Genomic DNA, 15,580 nt, shown 5'->3' with positions numbered 1-15,580 from the left:
CAGTTTTGTATTTTTGTACCACAGCGCCACTCCGTGTCAGCTAAGCGTAACTACATATACACAAGCCTGTTCTATGAGTGTGGACATCATCATCTTCTTCCTTTATCCTCCTCGTCGTTCAGGAGGACAGCACAGTCATGTCAACAATGACAGAATAATTACGGTACATGAAATAGTTTGACTCATCTCTGTGGTGTTATGGTGAACAATTTTGCTCTTCTCTTTTGTTTTTTTTTTCTCAATGTGACAACTTTTCACTGTTATCCACATTCTGTGGAGAATAGGCCATAATACACTGGTGCCACGGAGAAAGAGGGGGATGACGTCACTGCTTGTCATTTTGCTAAACTGCTGTACTTTACATGCCCGCTGCTACACTGCACTCTTGTAAATAATTTCTTCTTCCTATTGTATTGTCGTCAGATTAACTTTCTAACTGATGTGCAACAAACTAATGGATGTAAGAAGAGATTTGTCCAGAGAAAGAAAATTGCCCACATACGCTAATCAATGCACTCATGGCGCAAATGCATCTACGTGCACAAAGGCTAGCTTTCACACGTGCAGTCTGATTAATAACGATACTGTGGGTCAATTAAACAAATACATTGGTAATCTACAGTCAACATTTGACAATTATTTTGGATCATGAAGTTTCGTGCTATCAACTTTAGTCCACATTTCCGCTGTACGGGGATATGAGCAAATTGGCAGCCGTGTGAGCCAATGGGAAAACTCAAATTTCAGCGCCAACCAATAGCAGACCGGGGGCGGGTGTTATCCAGTCGTAAAGGGTTAGTAACAGGGCAAGCAGGTAAGTAAGATTTTGTCGTTATTTTCTCGAAATTAATAAACAGCACATTTGTCACGGCAAAAGAATGGCTGGCTCAAAGAGTTAATTGTCGGGCATGATGATCTTAAAATGAATATTTAACTTTTCAGTGCGCTTGTAGTGCATCGCCAGTCATTGAGAAGTGAGTGTGGGCTGTAACAAGCTAACGAGCGCTAGCTTAGCTTTAGCCCTATGTTAGCGAGCGTCCGGACTCGTTTTCAGGTTAGCGTGGCTAGCATGAGCCTCTCCGTTAGCTCCATCGGAAAGTACAGTGACTGTTATTTACCGTCCAAACAAATCTGCGGGCAGATGATTCGCCACGTCAACGGCCGAATAATTGCAGTTGAAAAGTAGGCTGCAGGTTGCGGGACTCAAATGTTGTCACCAATGAACTTTTCCATATAAAATCAGCGGCGGTTCGTCTGTGTGGCTAACAGTGATGCTATCATTAAGTCACTTTGCAAACCATTCACTCACTTGTCGTCTGTTTATTGCAGTTGACGGAACTGATGGATCAACCAGCGATGGAGGTGAAGGTATTCATTCCTGTTTTGACTTTTTTTTCTTTGCTTTGGGAAGTGGTCTCACCTGTGAGGACCGACTTGGATGCATCCATACGGCTCTGCCTGGAAACAAGGACAACATAGGTGGAATATTTACGGGACTCTCAAAAAAGGGCGACGGCTTCTAAAATGACAACAATTGATCATATCTTTATCATTCAATCGAAATAATAATGTATTGATCTCGAAAGCAATTCAAACGTTCAGTAGCATATGTTATACAAAACAATACACATTTTAAAAAGCTATGTACATTTATCAAAATAACACCTGATAAATAACGATCAAATGCTTATTATTATCAATGCACACAGCACATAAAGTACGCTTTAAATTACGTAAAATGCTCATATTCCAACAACAAATTGAATTCTAATAAGTTATACATAGTCCAGAGGGTGTTTTTTCTAGATTCGCTGGATGAATATGATCATGAAAATGACATGAGATCGATATGATCAACGGATCAATATGACCAAGAAGATATTAGATGAGTACGACCACGAAGATGTTATTTAAATGAATATGATCATGACTATATCAGATGATAATATTGTCTTTGAAACCTTTATGGCGTTTCTTCCCCCTAGCGGCGGGCGCTGGCAGCGTATCCCGCCTACTGGCAAGCGGCACACGCACACGCACACGCACGCTAGTGTGTTTGTCAGACTCAAAGCCGAGCGCGAGCAGCTAGCCGCCATTTTCTCCGCGTCTCTCCCTAAAAGCAGAGAAAAAGACTCGCGTCAAAACGCCATCCGGATGGTCCTCCGCTCGTCGAAAATCGGGGATTGTGCCGACGGTATCCGCGAGATTGCCTCCATTTGAGCAAGTTTGGGACGGAAAGGAGTGTTTGACGGCCTTGTGCGAAATTGGCCGCAGCGAGGGGAGCTAGTAGGCGAGCAAGGTGTAGATCGTTGATTCGTCCATTGCCTCAATCCGGAACGAAGCCGAGCGGCGCCGTGAAGCGGGCCGTTTGGCACCCCCGGTTGCGATTTTTGGACACATTAATGGCATAGAGGTCGATTCCTACCGCCTTCTTGCCACAGCGCCCCTGTTTTTTCCACCCAAGTGTTGGGGATTGTTAACCAAATTCCCTCGGATAGTGCAAGCTCGTCACGTGGTAGGTTCCTCCTTTTTCTTTGTTAGCAGCTAGCCTACGTTAGCATGCCAGTCTGCTCTCAACAAGCACCGGCTGTTGTTATTGCCGTGCAATACGCAGGAATGGAAGCCTGGCCCCGTTGTGTCTTTGCAAGGCTTCTAGCTCGCCATTCCGTGGATCCCGTCGATGTGCGCTGCTGTTGTGCTTGGATTGACTTGACATAATAACCTCGTAATGTGGCTGTGGATTCCACTGTGGGCGTTATTCGCTCTACGTAGCCACTGGCTAAACGCTAGCTTGTATAATGCGGATAGATAAAGAACCGTATTAATAAGACTACTAATAATAGAGTCGTGTTGTGTTGGTTGCATCAGCAGAGCTAACGGGGCTAACGTTAGCCTTCCTGACATTTAATTTCACACTGTCATACATGCTCAGCTTGATGTCACTGGCGCCAACATGCGTGTGCACGTTTGGTAAACACTATGAAGACATTTTGATGTTTGCGAGCTTGTAAATGGACGCATTGTCACTATGTATGCCCCAGTCATGCCATCGGTGTGTAGGATGGACGTGTTATGTGCTAAAATGCATTACATAATGTGCGTCGGAAATCCCAACATGGCGTAGTGGCGCTGACTAGAAACTGCAGTGAAATAGTGAGAGGCCCATTCATGGCAGCCTGCACACATCCGCCTTCATCTTTGCCATCACAGGCAGCCCTCTTTCAAGTGCACAGCTCGCTGCTTTGACTGTCACTGTTTGTGTGTGTGTGTCTATTTGCTAAATAGTCCCATCTTGAATGTTGATGACATCATGGGCTTTGGTCCTAAATCCATCTACTTATTGCCCTCAGCACTAAGGCCACATGTAGCCTTTAGCGCTAATCTTTTTTTTTTATGCTCACCTTACAAATTCTTCCTCTTAGCATCAACAAGATGGTCCAGTTTGTTGCAGTGTAGCGTTTAACTTGATTTGTTGAGAATGAATGTATGACCTTTGCACTGAAGGCTGACAACCTGTAGTTCAAGTTGTATGCATATATTGCATATCCTAGTAGTGTTTTGTACCACTTCCTCCTCCTTCACTGAAGATGCTGTGTACTGGCGCATAATCAAGAAAGGTGCATTATATGTGACATTTGTGGTATAAATAACATGCCAAACTCCACTTTTATCAGTGTTGTGAATGTGCAAGGTTAGATTGTTGCCTCCACCAAGGTGAATTAGGACCGACGTCCACGTTGTATTAATTGTGCTCACCCATTAACTCCTGTTTCTCGTACCCAGGCTGTCCTCCGGGGGGGCAGTAAGCGGGTGGTGTGGAGCAGGCCGCGGTGCCCGTCCCTCTGCACTGCATGGCTGCGATGGCGCCCGCTCTCACCGACGCCCCAGCCGAAGCTCACCACATCCGCTTCAAACTGGCTGCCCCGTCATCGAGTCTGTCCGCAGCCAGTGCAGAGAACAACGGTAACGCCAACAACATACTCATCCACGGCACCGGCCCCGCCAAGTGTAAGGTCGCGTCTGAAGAAACGGGTCCTCTTGTTGACTTCTGCGGCGGAGACCAGGACCAGCAACAGCAGCAGCAGTCCCAAGCCGACTCCGTGGCCCAGGCGTCGGCCCTGGGCAAGCTCCAGCCACTGGTGGCTTCCTATCTCTGTTCTGATGTGAAATCTGTTCCGTCAACTAAGGAGTCAATCACTCTTCAAGGAGTCCTCATCAAACAGTCGGTCTTGAAAAGTCACAGAATATTGCCCAGCTCCCTGCTCAACGGCGGAGACTTCCTGTTGAGGAAGCGGCACGCCATCGAACTTTCAGGAGGCCAACTCAAAAGCCTCATGAGTGGCAGCACGAACGGTGGGGGCCAGCCTATGGCACCTGTCAATGGCCTAGCCAAGAAGCTGGCCACCATGTCTGGCTCCAGTTGTGTGATGGCCATGAATGGAGATAAGACTCCTGCCTCCACAGACTCCCAATCCCAGAACCAGACTTTGGACTCAAACGCCCTGACAGCAAACCTAGTAGGTCATATTCCAGTGAAAGGAACCGTTAAACACAAGCATTCCCCTGGAGTTTGTCAAAATACGGAACCAACAGACCATCAGACTGTTGCACTTTCCCGCTGTTCGCATGACAACCGCGACGCCGGTGTAGAAGTCAAGTTGGAGGAGACGGATGCGCACACAACTACTAGTACCAGTACTAGTCCGTCACATGGTTTAGACAGGGAGAGACCGGGTTGTAGCCAGCAGGGCTCCCCGTCTTTGGACATTCTTGACACGCAAGTCGCGGAGCGCACGCGCCTCAGCAGAAGCCGGCAAGTCGAAATTGAAAATCGCCTTCGACGGCTGCGCAAACGTCTTCAGGTGGTCCAGGCCAAGCAGGTGGAACGACACATTCAGCAGCAGCTCGGCGGCTTCCTGGATACAGCTGTCAGTCGACTGTTGGCTGGGAACCGCAAAGACCAGGCCGCCCCCACGGCAACATGGAGGACAGGCCGCCACTCTTCGTCAAACAACAGAGACAGTTTGGGGCGCTTCCTAAAGAGCGGCTCCATGCCTTTGGAACTGGAGAGGTTGTATCTGAGCGGCTCGGCGAACCTGCACTCGGCGGAGACGGCGTTCGACTCGGATGTAACGGAGAGCAGCTCTGGAGGAGACTCAGACCTGGAGGAGGAGGAGCTGACCCGGGTGGACATTGAGCAGCGCCATGTCAAAATGTAAGTGTAACTGTAATGTAAATGTAAGTAGGAGCATGTCATGCAATAACAACCCCCGGTGCGGTGACTGAGCAGGTTGTAAATCCGTTTCCGCTTAGTGCTAATGCTAAGAGTGCTAGCACAGATAGCATCTGGCAGGGCCAGTGGAGTTGGGTGGGTGCAACGTCCACTCTAGTGGCTTTAACTGAAAAAGCCAAAAGTCTTGTTTATCAGTGCAATAAACACGCATGCAACTGAAACCAAGATGAAAATGCCAGGGGGGGTGGGGGGGTGAGTCGATGGGTGATGTCATGTTCACCTCCGCACTGGCTTCAGCGCTATTTGACAGGAAGTTGACTTCAAGTAAGTCAACTACAGCAGGCTGCTGGCTGTCTTAATGGACTAGGTGAGTAGATTATTAACAAACTAGCGAAGAACACTTGATTTTTATTATCCCTCCTTTGTCGCCCCGACCCTTAACCTGAATATGTTTTTAAGCCAAACAGGAAAGCTTATGTATATTGTGTGTTTGACCCACTTATGGAAAGCTTACATCGACTGGTTCCTCCCCTTTTTATTGGTTGTTTTTATACAAGGAATTAGCAAATCATCTGATTAAGTCAGCCTGCAGATAACTGGTATTTTCTTAGTTGATGAATCTGAAGCTTGTGTTTTGATCAGTTAGAGTTAGGGCCCAGATAGTCAATCCATATGAACAGTATTTTGGTTTGCAGGATATCAGAAAAGAGGCAAAAATGCCGGTCCCTGTTTTCCAAGGTCCAATCTGATGTGTGTGAATGTATTGTTTTGCCTAAAACATCAGTTAATTGTCGCAGTTCTGCTTTCAAGTGATAATTGGATTTGTCATCAGACGTGCAGACTTGTATCGCTCCACGTATTACTCCTCCTCGTCAGTCATTACCAGCTGCATTGTGGGTTATCCTGCTTACCAACACAACAGACATGACGCAACATGCAGCTTCCTTTTGTCATGTGTGAGAAATTCCAAGCAGCTTCTTAATGTCTTCGCCTTAGCTCAGATGTTAAGTGTTAGCTTAGCGTCATTCCTGTCCTCACTGCAGACGTGCCTTCTTTCCACATCCTCGCTTTGAGTGCAACATTTGGTGTGTCGGTGTGACTGCTTTTCTTTGGATTGGACAGTCGAGTCGTAGGAATGACGTGACTTACGGAGCACGCCTTGTTTGGAAGAGGAAAGAGTGAGTAGTGTCTAAGGCAACAAACAAATTCCATCTTGCATGACAGCGACACACAAAAGGCGAGAAAGGAGAAGGAGGGCACTTATCCTCAATGTTTCTCGTGAGAAGCTGCGGCGTTACTCGTGTCTATAAACATTCCTGATTCACGTATGGATGTGAGAGGCTTTTGGAAACATCTGGATATGTTGTGCTCGCTCCTTAGTTCCTCTACATGGAGCCACGGTTGTTACATAACCCCCCCCTCTCTCTTTTATGTAATGACTGCTGCAGTTCTTTCCTGCCCACACCCAATCCTGGACTCTTTCCGCCTAGACCACTTGGACACACTCTCAGTCTTTGTGTTGTTCACTTTTTGGGAACATTTGACTTTGGTTTTGGCCTGTTTTGTTAGTGAAACATGTTCATTTCTGTGTGTGTTATGTTTAACACTCAGTGGTACAGTGTATGTGTAGGTGTTCAAAGTATGGCGCTGGGGGCCATTTGCAGGTTTTGTTGGGGTTTTCTTTGACCTCTGGTACATTGTACAAAGTAGTAAAAATGTAAAGATGAAGCGGACGTGTTGATAATAGCTAATAATACCACAAAGCTTTGTCTTGAAATATTAATAAAACAAATACAATTTTCCATTTAAAAAAATGTGAGTAAAAATACTCTAAATTCCAGACTATTGAGCACAAATATAAGGCACACCCAACGAATTTTAGAAAGGGAACAGTTAATTTGCACATATATAGGCTGCACTTGCCTAGACGCTGCATGTGTTGCTGCCCACCCACCCACACAAACACACACACGGCGTTCAAGAGCTTCTGCAAAACACGATCGCCGCAAGACTTCAAAACATGCTATACCAGCTGCTGCTTTGACATTCTAAGCATCATGGGTACTGTAGTTCTTTTAGCCATAAATGAGCTGCATCATTGTTTACGCCCAGAGTTCAAAGCATGTTGAAGAAAGTAGAGTCATGTAGCCTGGATCCAAAAATGCTAACATGAAAACAGTTTTGTAGTTTTTACATGAAAATATATATAAATTATGTACGCTGTGATCGTGGTTTAATGCTGCTGATTTCTAAACGATCCTCCCCACCCCCCACTTCTAAAGTATTTCAACTTTTAGCATACAAGCTGGCAACATGACTTGCAAGTAGTCTGAGTCAGTCAATCTGACACAACCTGGACCAAAACTCGATTATATTTACTTTGCATATCTACATAAAATGTATAGCATGATATTTTTCCCCAAAGTGAGCTTACATAAAAGTCAAAGCCAAATATGAGTGCAGTTTTATTCAAATTTAAACAAGCTAATAGAAAGAGCCACTGAAATAAAATAGTATATTCTTTTTTTTCAAGTATAAATAGTTAAATATAATTTACGGCAGCCTCTCTGCAGCTGGGTTAGCATTGTTAGCGCTTTCATTCTCCATGTAGTAAACACAGTTGATACCGTCTTCATCCAGCCACCTTTATACCGTCTTTTTTTGCTGTTCACTCCCGCGATGCAGCCTCTCCTCCTCCGTACTTCCGCGGGGACGTCGAGTCACTCGGTGTAGCAGCTGCTAGCAGCTGCTCCTGTGTGTAAACAATGGAGCAAGATGCAAGCTACAAAGGTAACGAGATTGACCATCGACGGCTGCACACTTGCTTAAGCGGTCGGTATGGCAATAAACAATAGTACAAATAAAGTACTATTAAACACTAAAAATGTAGCAGACGTTATTACAGAGCTGCTTTAACTAGCTGGCACTCGGGCGGTGCCATCTTGAAACATGAGACCACCGCATCAAAACCAGTCCACATCACTATGAACGATATGCGTGTGTTTGATATCGTGCTTAAAAGAAATATCACGTTTAAAAATATTGCAACCCTCTTGAGGATAAGCGGTATAGGAAATGAATGAATGATATATCGCCCAGCTGTAAGACAACCTTTTGACGATTTAAGTAGCTTTTCACATGCAGCCATCCAGACAACCCCCCCCCCCCCCCCCCCCCCTAATGGTGCCAAACACAAGTCGACAAATATGTGACACACAATTTGACCTACCCACTGTCTGGGAAGTAGAAAAGGTGGGATGTTCACATGCATACATTTTATTCATGTGCATTTTGGCTGTCTTATTCAGGTAAAAGAAGCTGGAAAATTCAACTTTCAATATTTCAGAGTAATTTCAGCTGGACTGATTCTAAGCTTTAATTAGTGTGTATCAAAGATATATTCTGGCCCCCTGGCCGAATTTAACAGTCAAAAACTTTGTCTCCCACTGGGCTACATGATATACAAAAGGGAACCATAACATCACTTCGTTTAGACCAAAACATACCAGACTGTCAAGAGAACATAGATCACTGGTGAAACTTATATTTATTTGCTTTACACTTCCCTCATGCACTTACAAGTGAGTGTTAGCTACACTAGCTACCATGAAACCGATGATCACATTGCGAGCCTCAAACCCACCATACTACTCAAGTCTGTTCTTCAAATGGTGTATTCAATTGAAGCTTTTTAACGTGGACTTGGATTTGTGCTTCCCGCAAAAAACTGTTTTAATTTATTCCACCCATGGCTCGTCTCCGGGCTCGGCCACTCTGTGATTGGACACATGCCCAAAGTGCTTCCTAACCATGAATGAACCCCACTTTCTAAAATAGTTGATGATAAATGAATAGTCTTTGGAGAGCTAATTGAAGCGTTTAGGGGCAACTAGAAGCTCATGAGCTACTTGTTGGAGACCCCTGACTTGCCGTGTATGAACTCTGAATGGTGCGGCGGAGCGGTCATTGTCGGACACACTTTGTCAGAGGCGCCGTTGGTGCGGTGTTGCTCAGAAGGTGTACATGAGGGTACCGCATGGGTGCACGGGGTGTCCAAAATGAATGCACCTTTCCCAGCAACTATCTGGCTTACAGCCATGACCATATAAGGAATTCTGCTCCTCTGTGACATCACAAAGAGGCTGTTTTTCCATGCTATTTGGAACACTGTGTTTTGAGCCATCCCAAACTGATTTCAGAGCTCACTTCCAAATGCGCAAAATCTCATTATTTGAAACTTTAACATGGTTTAACAGGAGAATGTAACATTCTAACTACATTTATAGTAGGTCATAAAAGTGGGAAAAGCTTAATTATTGTCTGATGATATTGACATTTTTAAGACCACTTTTTTTATGAATTACATGGCATAATAAAGAGTACATTGTAGCAATGCAATACACTTTTAATTTCTCAAGAGTATTGAACATTGTAATTGGAATGTCAAGAGCGTTTAAATAAAAGAAAGAAAACTAAAAATAAAATGATCTCTGAAGGAAAACAACCACAAACACATACGCGTGGAGTTATGTGGTGCATTGTTCAACTGATGTAGGGGGTCATATTTGGACTACATGGACCACATGGGTGGTGGCAGAGTAAAATGCAATGTTTCTGATGTTCTTCGACACACCTTTTTTCCACTCTGTTATAGGAATTGCTCTTTGTGACATGTCCTCGTTCTCTCAGACAATTCTTACTGTTCCCGAAATTCCCCGAATGTTGCATTTTTTTTTTTTTTGCAATGTAGCGATGCCCTCACCTTGTTCATTCTGTTCAAAACCGATGTATCTTCAAACTGTGGCTCTGGCATTGGCCTTAGAAAAACATGGCTATTGTGTCGTCATTCATGTTAGCATATTGTTGCTCACCACGTAGCCCTACCTCCTCATACTGGGACAAAGAGGCTTAAAGATGCACAAACACCTGCAGGGTGAAACCTTCTGTCATTCAGCCTGACAGCGAGACAAGGGAAAAAAACACTGCATGCAAATGTCTAATTATCGAGGCTGGCAAAATTATCACCTTTTTTCCGTTAGCTTAATCGATTTATCAATTATTGTGACAGGCCTGTCTAATGTATGGACATGATCATGTATTTATGGATTGAAAGGCTGATGTGTGTGCATGCACGCACGCACACACACTGCAAACACAACACGTTGGTTGTGTGTTGGGTTTTTGGACTAGTCCAGGGGTGGGCAAACGTTTTGACTCGCGGGCCGCATTGAACAAAATTTCTGGGGGGGGGCAGACTATATATTTTACACGTAACAGTCCACCTGGTATTATTGTATCTGTAAAATTGTCATGCAATCTGCTATTATTATTTATTATTTTATATTTAAATATTTTAAAAATAATAAAATATTATAATTAAAATAATAATTATTATATTATGTAAAATATGCAAATATAACAATATTATTATATATAATTAATATAATAATTAGCATTAATATAATAAATATAATATCATAATAGTTATAATAATATAATAATTATTATTTTAATTTTTTTATTATTATGTGCTTGTGTCTCTTTTTTCAGGAGCACTTTGTAAACAACAGACCATGTCAAACAACGAAATTGATAAAACCATCAAAAGGTTGGCTCAGGCCATGATGCCAGGTTGTATGTTGAGTTTAAATTAAATACTTTTGAAAGATTGGGCGGGCCGTATTCAAACACTTGGCGGGCCGGATGTGGCCCCCAGGCCGTAGTTTGCCCACCCCTGGACTAGTCGCTACCACGTGTGGTCGCTCCGCAACGTCTGTGCTGTGACCAGACAAGCACCACAGTGGAGAATGTGCTGATGGACACAAAACACTGGATGGAGTGATGCTGGTATTTTTTGTCGGGGGGGGTGTATGTCCTGGTTAGTGGGGGTGGGCAGAGCTTCTGGTGAAGTGAGGACGTTATTTGCCAGGGCTGCTAGCTGACTCCTCCTCTTGGACTATTAGGCCATTGGACTGTGTTCTTGTAATGCACACCTCATCTCATCTTCATTTCCATACTTCTATTTTCTTTGTAAGGCTTCACTACACTCTTCAACTTCACCCCCCAGAATTGGCAGACTATTCGTTTATAAGAACAGACACAGCGTAATTGGTGCAGTGGATGGTACACACACTCGGATCTAGTGTTTGTGAGCATCTCCATGGGGACAGGTCTATGCAAATGTGCAGCCAGTGCATTGATCGGATGCACCAGGGCGTGTTCGGGAGTGTTGCAGCGACTCCCGAGCTTTCTTGATTGCTGACACGATACAACACATAATATCCCCCAAAATAACACAACATAAAAATAAGAATGAATAGAATTACCTGTCATCAGATTTTCATGATGGGAAAGCAGATGGAGGGGGAAGTGTGGACAAGATTCCTGCTTGGAATATTGGTTTCCCAGCCCCACACCCTCCAGCACTCCCTTCTGTTACTCTGCAGGCTGCCAGACCGTCCCGGTCTTCCCTGCCCTACTTTCCTCCCCCACTGCCTTTTTAGAGCGCCTTCGTTGCTGGTGGGTGGACACTGCACAGGGTCACATCACTGAACTGTGCCCCCTGTGGTGGCCGCTGCATACTGCAGGAGCAGCCCATGAAAGCTATAACACTAATGGTGACATTTGAAGTGTTTTTCCATCATGTCGGGTTTATGTCACTGCATACAAGATGGTGCAATGCTCTGGAAAGCTGAGCGTGCTTTGTGCTCCTCAGATGGAAGCGTGCGGAGAGTCGCTACACGCTGGAGAGAGCGGCGATCATCAGTCACTGGAACTGGCTGCAGGCTCACATCTCCGACTTGGAGTATCGCATACGGCAACAGACAGACATTTACAGACAGATTCGCGCGAGCAAGGTCTGGGTCCCCTCTAATAAGTTTCAACGAAACATCACCTCTCCACCGAGGCGTTATTGTCGTTTCTGATGTGCTGCTGCATTTGACTGCACAGGGCTCAGTGGAGCTAGGAGGTGTTGGTCCTCAAGAAGTCAAGATGGAGCCTGCGAATGCTCAGGTAATTCTGAGTGGGTTAAGATTCATGAACGCTTGAGATTTCTTGGTTGTGAAATTCAGCAGGAAATTGTGGACGCATCTAAGATCTATGGTGTGTTTTCCTGCAGGATGCAACTTCAGAGCGTCTAGAGCACGGTTCCCCTGCAGAGCCTTGGAAAGGTCAAAACGGGCAACCGGTCAACGGCGTCCTGAGCAGGTACTGACGATGATGATGATAAGCTCTTCAAGCTGCTGCTTTAACTTGAGGCTTCTCGGCAGGATGGCGGAGTGTGTGGATGGAAAACACCAGCAGCCGCTTGACAGTACGTGTGTGGCAGCACGGACGCGGCCGCTCGTGAGTTGGCGCCGACGGAGGCTCATTCAGCCCAATACCGTGGCGAACCTGACTGGCAAGGTGAGTTATCATTTGTGCGTGCGTGTGTGCGTGCACGCCGGCCTCTCATGCTCTTGTTGAACCGCGAATGTGCGCAGGCGTCCAGAAGCAGCCTCATCCAGTGCACGTGCCGGGTCAACCCAAGCTGTGTGATGTGCGGTGGCCGGCCCACCCCCAGAGAAGACCCCCAGTACGAGCTGCCCACCCTGGAGCGCCTGTCAAGACTGGATCTTGGCGTCCACCCCATCCTCTCCTTCCCTGACGGTAGACGACTTCGCCCGAAGCTTGCATTGTCACGGTCGTGTGCCAAAGTCACGGTGCTCATGAAGCGGCTTCGTTTTTGTCGCCGCAGACGTTTGTATCGGCCTTCGTCTGCAGCAGGTGATGAAGAGCTCGTGGAACAGCAGGTCGCTGGAGAGGAGCAAACCTCTCAAGAAGCTCTCTCTCAAACACAAGCTGTCGTCCTCCAAAGAGAAGCACAAGTTTGCCAACTCGCTCATGGCAGTCAGTAAGTGCCCGTGCTCTCTGCCCCGCCATGCTAACCTTCGAGCAGTAGCAGTGACGCGTCCGCACGCTTTCAGGGCTGGGTCACTACAAGAGTCGAGCTGACAAGTTGAGGACACTGGAGAGCAGCGCCGCTGCGTGTAAGACGGAGCGGCTACATGCCGCGCCACTGGGTCCGTACGAGAGGAACTACAGCCGCAAGAGACTGCGAGAGCCCTTGTTGGACACCAGTGACTGTGAGTGTGCTGGAACCGCAGATTCCCACTTTGCCGTGTCGACCTGTCCCACGTCTTTGAATATGTCTCCACTGTGTGTAATATGTCTTGTCTGTTGCAGCCTCTCCAAAGCTCTTTGTGGACACCAGCGGTCCTTGTCCATCACTGGCCAGCATGCATGCGTCCTTGCACAGCCCCGTCACACGCCAGCTGTCCACGTCATCGGACAACGCCATGCCGCTGGGCATCGGCCCACCTGTAAGAAACACCGTCCGTTCGCAATACACATACACGTTATGTTCGTCCTGATGTGCTGACTTGTTGTCCGACAGCTGCCCATCAAGAGAAGGCGGGGAGAAAGCTCCTTCGATATCAACAACATTGTCATTCCTATGTCCGTGGCCGCGACCACACGAGTGGAGAAGCTGCAGTACAAAGAGATCCTCACGCCCAGGTAAGTTCCATGGCGACCACCCGCTGTCCACACTGCCGCGCTCCTTTCGCTCATGTGGCTTCCTCGTGTGTGCAGTTGGCGAGCTGTCGACGTCCTATCTCAGCCCATGGCGGAGGACGAGGATGAGCGTGACGTGAGTCATCAGCAGCCAGTCGAAACAAATAAGTGACGGTATTTCTCTGAAGGCCGCCATGGCATGCACGTGTGTTTGCAGGTGGAGGACTTGTCGGACGCCGCCTTCATCCTGCTGCATCAGCCCTACGAGGACCAGGAGCGATCTCGCTGGACTTGGATGGCCTTGGCCCCGGCGAAGAGGAGGGGCAGCAGGTAAGCTGTGATAGTGTTCGGTGGTCCAGCGGTGGCGTGACACTGACGCCGTTGTCCTTGTCACCATCAGGTCGTACAAGTCTGTCGATGGCCGCACCACCCCACTCTTGTGCGGCACCAACCCGTCTACCCCACAGCCGGCGTCCCCCGACCCCAGCCACTACCCCATGCTTCACGACTACAGCCACGTGCCGTCACCCATGAGTCCAGCCAGCCCCGACACTGCATCCAACCCCCACACACCGTGCTCCAGGGACTCCCATAGACTTCTGTCCAGCGAGGACACGCGCTGCTCCACGCCGGACTTCACCTTTGAGGAAAGGGTATGTCCGCGAGCACACGCGCATGCTTACGTCAGCGGTCATAGGAGCTGCATTCTCATTTGCTGACCTTTTCAGACTGTGGCGCCGTGGGAGCGGCGAAACTTCCCGTTGCCCGAAGACCCCACCCCAGAGCCCGAGGTGGAGGGCGAGCCCCACAGGCCTAGGATGCGAAGCATCTCAGGCTGCCGAGCGAGCACTTATGGCCGACTGGATTCAGACGACGGTGAAACGCCTTGTGAGGATGGCGGTCCAAAACACAAAGCGTCAGGCCACCGATGAGCGGGCGGCGCTCGTACATGAACTTGAGCGGACTTGAAGTGGCTCCTGTTGTTTGATATTCAAACATCAGTCTAATTCTTTCACAGTTTTTAGTGAACATGACGCAGATAGAAGCCTTTCCCGACAAAAAACATGTTACAGTATGGTTTGTGTAGTAGGCTAAACAATGTACATGGGGGCTTAGTGGTGTTTCATATGTGCCGTGTACACTCGTAGCGCACTATGTAGCGACTCCTCCCAATATGGCCAAAGGGTGTTTTTCTATCATTAGTTTGCTTGTAATTCCCATGTACATTTTTAGTGGAGTGACAAATAACAAAAGAAAAAAAAAACTCCCACCCCCCCCATCCAAATAAACAGGTACATTTAGGATGTGGCCCCTCCCCTTTGGCGGCGGCCTGACATCAGAGCACTTGTTTAGTTTTGTTGCTTTTTCCATTCCGGACATGTTTGTATGTTGTGTGTTCCAGCGTAACGTTGTCTTTGACTAGTGAACCATTCCTACGTGACGCTGGGGTGTCTTTCAGCATTTGTCCTGCAGGAGGCGCTGCTGCATGCTAAACATGCTAACACTTGTCACATGTAGCAGCTCTCAGCAAGATGCCACCAGAGCTCAGGTTGTTCAACCTTAAGGGAAACTCTCCTGTTCACATCCGAACCACACGCTCCCGTTGACTTGATTACTATGCAAAATTGAAAAGAAAAAAAAAAAATCCATCCTTTGCTTTTGCCACAGCCAATCACTGTTGTCTTTTCAGTAGTGACGTCACACGATGTACCGTTTGATTGTTGCAGCAGTTAATCACGTTTCTTTTTGTAAATAGCTCCATTAAAACATTTATGTTATATCTTGGCCACG

At 46.8% G+C, this 15,580-nt stretch overlaps 1 protein-coding gene across 4 annotated transcripts; it reads left to right on the top strand.

Annotated features, from left to right (window-relative positions):
* The first annotated feature begins 793 nt into the window (after nt 1-793).
* On the top strand, nt 794-15,574 carry LOC131126569 (KAT8 regulatory NSL complex subunit 1-like). Of its 4 annotated transcripts, XM_058069249.1 has the most exons (16): nt 794-814; nt 1,330-1,368; nt 3,784-5,215; nt 11,949-12,090; nt 12,185-12,247; nt 12,354-12,442; nt 12,505-12,640; nt 12,718-12,883; nt 12,972-13,127; nt 13,201-13,359; nt 13,460-13,596; nt 13,671-13,792; nt 13,868-13,925; nt 14,007-14,119; nt 14,190-14,442; nt 14,518-15,574. In XM_058069249.1, exons 3-16 carry the CDS (start codon nt 3,852-3,854, stop codon nt 14,719-14,721), a joined length of 3,162 nt encoding a protein of 1,053 aa, XP_057925232.1. In that variant the 5' UTR covers nt 794-814; nt 1,330-1,368; nt 3,784-3,851; the 3' UTR covers nt 14,722-15,574. The 4 variants fall into 4 exon arrangements, with proteins under 4 accessions (XP_057925232.1, XP_057925229.1, XP_057925231.1 ...); XM_058069246.1 differs by lacking the exons at nt 794-814; nt 1,330-1,368 and adding an exon at nt 1,403-2,515; XM_058069248.1 differs by lacking the exons at nt 794-814; nt 1,330-1,368 and adding an exon at nt 1,403-3,617.
* The last annotated feature ends 6 nt before the right edge of the window (nt 15,575-15,580 follow it).

The sequence above is a fragment of the Doryrhamphus excisus genome, chromosome 3 (genome assembly GCF_030265055.1).
Source record: "Doryrhamphus excisus isolate RoL2022-K1 chromosome 3, RoL_Dexc_1.0, whole genome shotgun sequence".
Lineage (NCBI taxonomy): Eukaryota > Metazoa > Chordata > Actinopteri > Syngnathiformes > Syngnathidae > Doryrhamphus > Doryrhamphus excisus.
This window is presented reverse-complemented; position numbering and strand designations above follow the sequence as displayed.